Genomic DNA, 7149 nt, shown 5'->3' with positions numbered 1-7149 from the left:
TGATAGATTGCAGATCACTATGCATGCATGGTAATCTAAATAAAATTTTGAAAAAAAAAATCACAACCTTACTTTGTAGAAATGGTTGAAGAACATAAACGCATATATAAAAAGGCACAGTAATCATACAAACCACATAAAATAACACCGAACACCAAATAGTGAAAAGTTTTATAAAAGCAAAGGAGTTATATGGAGAGAGATAAAATATTTAGGTGAGATTATTACCTGGAAAAGGGGCGGAGAGATGGACAACAGCGACGCACACTGCTACAGGGCAGAGAAAGGATGAACGAGACAGAGAGGATGAAGAAAAAAAAAAAAGAAGAGAAAATAAGGGTTTTAATATATTTTAGGTGGATATTTTTGGTATTTTTTTCATTCCCGCTAAAAAAAAGGTAGCTATTACGCCAAATATCTTTTTAATAGAAATCGTGATTTTGTTTTAAATTCACACTTTTTTTCAAATAAGCACATTCTAATTAGCTTATGAAAATCGTAGATTTTTTTATGATTTTAAAATTGCAATTTCAAACACCCTAAAATTGCAATTTGGTTTAAAATTGCAGATTATTTTTTTAAAAACGCACCCTTTATGTGTTAGGAAATTAATCCTATTTCTCAAGACCCGTGAAATGCGAAAAATAAGAAGAATGTGGAATAACAAAGATAAGCAATTACACACGACACAAAGATTTAGTGGTTCGGCTTAACAAGCTTACATCTACTGACGGAGATGACCCAAAGAAAATTCATTATCAAAAGATGAGTACAAGAGAGGAACAGGGTGAGAAAACCACTCAAACCCAAAGCCCCAAATACACCCAATTCTCACTTTGCCCAAAGGAGAGTAATAACAAAAAATGAGAAAAAGACACTCTTTCTTGCTCTCTCTTTTTCTCTCTATTGTTGGCCCACCAAAGCAAATATTACTTTGATTTTTGCCTTCTTCACATTGCTGCACAACACTTGTCTTTATATAGGAGCACATAGTCCGTGCTTTTTTCTTACTAAAAGTCCAACAAGAAACCCACTTTTGTGTAAGACAAAAACTTCAACCCCAACCATGAAAGGGAATTCCAATCCTTATATAACACATCAAAACCGGTTAGGTCCCACCCCTAGGTTCAAGGCACACATTCCCCACATTATGTTGTTGGAATAGTTATTAGTTTGTGAAGTTTGATGGGTGCTTTTATGGAAAAGATCGCACTACGTGTTTGCAAGTTTGGTTGCGTGGTTCACATTCTAAGTGGACTTGTCAATGCGTATGACAATACATGTTGAGACTTTTTACGTACACAGTTCGTAATTGACAACACATTTATCAGGAGATGGACCGCACATGAGAGATGGTACTCTGCCAATGAGTTTCACGTTTTGCTGAGGAAACACACACATAAATCCAGTGACCCACAAGTCATTGAGCTTAATTATTATCAACTCACATTATTAGGTGAACTGTCAACTTACGCCTCTTCCTCCATTGCTTATGATGATCATTGACAAATTGCATGTCAAGTTTACAACATATGTCCAATCAGGAGATGGATCGGACATGAGAATCTTTAAGAGTACCTCCGCCAATGAGTTCCTCGTTTTGCTGAGGAAAAACGCACATAAATCCAGTGACCCACATTATTATTTGCCCCGAAGATCAATGACCAACAAGTTACTGAGGTCCTCTCTCTCTCTCTCTCTCTCTCTCTCTCTATATATATATATATATAGAGAGCTTCATGCCTTCCTATGAAAATTACAGGCAAATTAATTATGAGATAAAGAGGAATGGCACTTATCCACCTATTCCCCTTATCCCAGAATTTCTCCTTGCCACATAACATACCTAAATATCCCTTGAAAACTAGACCTCTTCTTCTCGACCACAAATATGGGCACTACTCTCGATGCTTTGCGAGTATACCAACTTCCCATTCACAAGTTGAACGACAATCCGCCAATTACCAGCCAAGCTCCTGGAGTTACGATTTTTTGCAGTCCTTAAAGAATGATTATGCGGTAACCAACTTGCTTTATTTCCCCTCAACCCTCATCCCCACTGATCATTTGATTTATTTATTTTTTAATTAAAGTCAAAATGCGTCTTTGCAACTAAACATGACAAGACACAAGGCACGTTTGACCAATAAGATGAAACATTATCATCATTAACGTACGGTATACATGTTTATCTCAAATTGTGATCATGCATGCAGGATGAAAAGTACAAAGACAGGGCAAAGAAGCTGGAGGAGGATGTGAGGAGTATGATTAATAATGAAAATACCGACTTATTGGCAACTCTTGAACTGATTGATGATGTTCAAAGATTAGGTTTGGGATACCGATTTGAGAGGGAAATAAAAAGAGCCCTCGACAACTTTGCATCTTCAAAAGGCTATAATGATGAAAGAATTGAGAAGAGTCTCCATGCTACTGCTCTAAGCTTTAGGCTCCTCAGACAACAAGGCTATCAGGTCTTTCAAGGTACGTATATGATACAGACGCTAATTAAAGCTTCTTCATTTCATTTCCCATGTTCATCTCACCATCTTCTTATATCATATTTGTATGAAACACAGATGTATTTAACAGTTTCAAGAACGATAGTGGGAATTTCAAGGAATGCCTTACAAAGAATGTCAAAGGAATGTTGAGTTTATATGAAGCTTCTTATCTTGGCTTTGAAGGAGAAAACCTCTTGGACGAGGCCACGACATTCACAAGAATGCATCTCAAGGACCTCAAAGGAGATGTGAGCAAAAGCATGGCAGAACAAGTTAGTCATGCATTGGAGGTTCCATTGCACCATAGAATGCTAAGGCTAGAAGCTCGGTGGTATATTGAGGCATACAATAAGAGGGAAGATGCAAATTCTCTTCTACTTGAACTTGCAAAGTTGGATTTTAACATAGTGCAGTCTGTGTTTCAAAGAGAAATTCAAGATGTGTCAAGGTAAAAAATGTTCAAACTATTTATTCAAATCACTATAAGGTAGGCGTTTGTTAAAAGATGAAAATTGACTTTGCCATGGCTTGAACGCTAAGTGGAAACGTATTTGGTTTCACTTTATGACTTTTAGGTGGTGGAAAGATATGGGCCTGGCAAACAACCTGAGTTTCACCAGAGATAGACTGATGGAATGCTTCGTTTGGGCTGTTGGAATAGCCTTCGAACCCCAATTAAGTAATCTTCGTAAAGGGTTAACGAAAGTGGCTGCTCTTGTAACCACCATTGATGATGTCTATGATGTTTATGGCACTTTGGATGAACTAGAGCTGTTTACAGATGCTGTAGAAAGGTTAATACCTGATAACTTTTCTCCTTCCCCTTCTCATCCTCTTCCCCCCGGCCCCCGCCACCCCCACAAAGAACAATTTGTAATATCATGGAATTCCGTACTGGCAACTTTTATGTTATGCAACTAATAAGCAAACCTTAATTTTAATTTCTTGATTGTGTTTTAAGATGGGATATCAATGCCTTGAAAAATCTTCCCCACTATATGAAGTTATGCTTCTTAGCTCTCTACAACACTGTCAATGAGATGGCATATGAAACTCTTAAGGAGAAAGGAGAAAACACCCTTCCATACCTAACAAAAGCGGTATGTGCTACCACTTCTATTTTTTTTTTAAAGATGAATTGCATTTTGTTTGAAATTTTAAATCTAACAATCTTCTTCTTTTATTTTAGTGGGCTGATCTGTGCAAAGCATTCCTACAAGAAGCAAAATGGTGTTACAACAAAGATATGCCAACTTTTAAGGACTATCTTGACAATGCTTGGCTATCCGTTTCTGGGGCAGTGTTCCTTGTTCATGCTTATTTTTTTTGGAATCAAAAGTTCACAAAGCAGGCAATTGAGGGCTTAGAAAAATATTTTAACCTTTTGCGTTGGCCATCAATTATTTTTCGACTTTGCAATGATTTGAGTACTTCGACGGTATTCTTTTTATAGCATCCATTTTGGGTAAATGATTTTTAAGGTTTAATTCATCATTGGAATCACTACTTCACACTAACATATTTAATTGTTTATTTGAAATGCAGGGAGAGTTAAAGAGAGGTGAAATTGCAAATTCAATCAATTGCTACATGTGTGAAACCGGTGTTTATGAGGAAGTTGCTAGCAAACACATGAGTAACATGATTGAGAGGACTTGGAAAAAGATGAATGAAGAGCGAGTAGTTGATTCTCCATTTGGAGAACGTTTAGTGGTAACAGCAATAAACCTTGCTCGGATTGCCCAATGCACGTACCAATATGGAGATGGGCACGGAGCACCAGACATTCAAGCAAAAAATCGAGTCATGTCATTGATAGTAGAGCCTATTGCACTAGTTGAGTGATAGACTCTTGTTTATCTATTTAGAACATGTATGTGGCAAAGATGTGTGCTGAGAATGAAATATTTGGTTCCAAATAAAGTAGAGGTCTTCTAGCTACAAAATGTTACACTTTAATGATTGGTGGAGCTTTTGGGCCTCCTTTTTTTTTTTTTTTGGCCGTTTTATTGGAATAACAATAATAAAAAAAAAAAAATACAAAAGTGTGGGGTTTACCGTCGGTTTAATTATTATTTAGTACTAACCATTTTCTAAAATTACCTATAGTACATTTAGAAATATAGATTCAAAGTGTTGTTAACGGTGCTATAATTTAATTATAATTTTTCTAAATTGATGTAATAGTTACGTAATACTTATTGTGTTGGTCATTAATTATTAATGTGACAGTGACCGGATTCGGCTTACATGCTGTAGTTGAATCAACGGTCAAGATTGAATTTTAAAGTTGACTTACTTTTATAAGTAATTAATAAGAAAGAGAAAATGAAAAAGAGATTTTGAAAAATTCAATCTTGACCGTTGATTTAACTACAGCATTCATGCTGTTATTTTAATAACAGCATGTATGCCAAATCCACAGTGACCATATTACTCACTACTACAATAAAGATGTACTTTTAGCTTTTCAAAAACACTATGAATTTGGGAAAAAAAACACCATTAATTTTTTTATTATTTTCTTTTATCACATTTCTTTTTCTCGACGTCATTTTTTTGGGACCCTTAAGTTTTTTTGGTTGATCAGAATAAAAAATTCACAATGTAAAAAAGACTGTCAGGAAATTCTATAATTTTCTCGTCGTTTAGGGTTTAGTTAATTTCCTAAACCAGAGTGTGCTATATGAAACATTACAACAAAGAAAAATCAAAACACAATCTTTTTTTAAAAAATAATAATACACAAGCATATATGATTATTCCGTATGAACTATATATATGTAACAAACAATGTGGCATGTGAAGCACTGATATAAATCATATTAATATATTAATATGATTTATACTCTCTAAATTAAAGGATTTGACATGATTAGGTACTAATAAGGCCTTTAAAAGGATTAAAGATAAAGTATGGAACTATTTGCACAACTAGAAGGTCAGGTTCCTCTCGGAAGCAGGGATATAAGTTTTACTGAAAGCCGTACATGGTTCAAGCAATCCCCACCTACATTATAAGTGTCTTTCAACTTTAACCCACTCCATGTAAGTAAATTAATGGGATGATGCAGAAGTTTTAGTGGAAGCATAAAGAGAACAATTCCAAGATTCATTGGATGAGCGGAAAACGAATGGGTTTTTCTAAAGCTCAAGGTGAAATGAGATTTAGAGATTCGGCGATCTTCAATAAAGCTCTATTGGCCAATGTTGGCGGCTTTTGCAGAATCGATCCCAACTCCTTCGCAGCAAGTAATCATCAAGTCAAAATGTTATATATCCACATAGTGTTGGCCGCTGACAATGTTTTTCCCTACTTAAGATAAGATTTTGATCAAACAAAATGGAACAAGTCATACAAAGATTTATCTAGATGGTTTTCCATCCATCTAGAATGTTCTTTACAAAGATTATTCTAGATGGTTCTCCAAATATTTAGAAGGTTCTCTTCAAGATGTATCTAGATGATTCTCTATTCATTTAAAAGGTTCTCAATTTGTCTTCATCATCTAGAAGGTTCTACCTTGGAGGCCAAGTTCATTCATCTAGAAGGTTCTAACTTGGGGGCTAAGTTCATCATCTAGATGATTCTAACTTTGGCTATAAATAGCCAAGGGGCCTTATGCCTTAGATGATTGATGCTTGAGGAAGATCAAAAACAACACACACAAGAAGAGAAGTCAAGAGAGCTTCAGTTATACTCCAGAGAGAGAGAGTTAAGAAAAGAGTGTTTGAATACACCACTGAGAGTTTATATTAGTTTCAACAGAGGTTGTTTCTCTCTGTATTATTTTACTCTTGTATTAACTCAAGTTTTGCATAACTTGAGTAAACACCACTGTAACAAGTTGTTTATAGTGGATTGATCGGAGTTAGTCCCGTGGATGTAGGCCCACTGCCGAACCACGTAAATACTGTGTGTTGATCTCTTGCATTTATCATTCCATTATTATTTTGTGGAGTTTGCACAACCATTGAGTCAAGGGTGTGTCCATCCCTAACAAGTGATATCAGAGCCAGGCTGATGGTAATGCGGTACTATTCACCGACGTCTTTCATTTGAAGATTGTTGTGCAATTTCAATGGACGGTACAAGCTGCAGAATGATAAGCCTAAATGGTAGCAATTGGCTACTTTGGAAGGGCAAGATGTTGGACATACTTTACTATAAAGATATGTATGCTCCAATTAAAGGTGACACAGCCAAGCTAAAGGAGACTTCAGATGCAGAGTGGAAGAAATTAAATTTACAAGTAGTTGGTCTCATTCGGCAATGGGTGGATGACAAAGTATACCATCATATTTCCAATGAAACCAATGCTCGTGAATTATGGAAGAAGCTGACAGCAAGATACGAGCGAAAGACAGCCGTAAACAAAGCCTTCTTGATTCGACAACTTGTTAACTTGAAGTTTAAGGAGGGTGCCTCAGTTTTCGACCATTTGAATGATTTTCAGAATATCGTAAATCAACTGAACACTATGAGGATGACTCTTGATGAGGAGCTACAAGCTTTGATGCTCTTGAGCTCTCTACCAAATAGCTGGGAAACCTTGGTGGTGTCCTTGAGTAACTCTACTCCCGATGGCAAGATGACCATGGAGCAAGTTACAAGCAGCATGTTCAATGAAGAAACTAGAAG

General features: G+C 36.1%; 1 protein-coding gene across 1 annotated transcript; it reads left to right on the top strand.

Moving 5' to 3' along the window:
* Window positions 1–1788: 1788 nt before the first annotated feature.
* LOC132182685 (tricyclene synthase TPS4, chloroplastic-like) lies at window positions 1789–4477 on the top strand. Its single transcript, XM_059595999.1, has 7 exons — window positions 1789–2019; window positions 2217–2487; window positions 2583–2955; window positions 3083–3301; window positions 3469–3607; window positions 3697–3945; window positions 4053–4477. Exons 1-7 carry the CDS (start codon window positions 1789–1791, stop codon window positions 4350–4352), a joined length of 1782 nt encoding a protein of 593 aa, XP_059451982.1. The 3' UTR covers window positions 4353–4477.
* Window positions 4478–7149: the final 2672 nt, after the last annotated feature.

Source organism: Corylus avellana, chromosome ca5 (assembly GCF_901000735.1).
Source record: "Corylus avellana chromosome ca5, CavTom2PMs-1.0".
NCBI classification, from domain to species: domain Eukaryota; kingdom Viridiplantae; phylum Streptophyta; class Magnoliopsida; order Fagales; family Betulaceae; genus Corylus; species Corylus avellana.
The sequence above is the reverse complement of the archived record's forward strand: the minus strand, read 5'-3'. Positions and strand labels throughout refer to the sequence as shown.

Coding starts and splice junctions, on each gene's coding strand:
- LOC132182685 (XM_059595999.1), top strand. CDS start 1,789: ATGGCACTTATCCACCTATTCCCCTTATCCCAGAATTTCTCCTTGCCA. Junction 2,020..2,216: donor CCTTAAAGAATGATTATGCG/GTAACCAACTTG, acceptor TCATGCATGCAG/GATGAAAAGTACAAAGACAG. Junction 2,488..2,582: donor AGGCTATCAGGTCTTTCAAG/GTACGTATATGA, acceptor TATGAAACACAG/ATGTATTTAACAGTTTCAAG.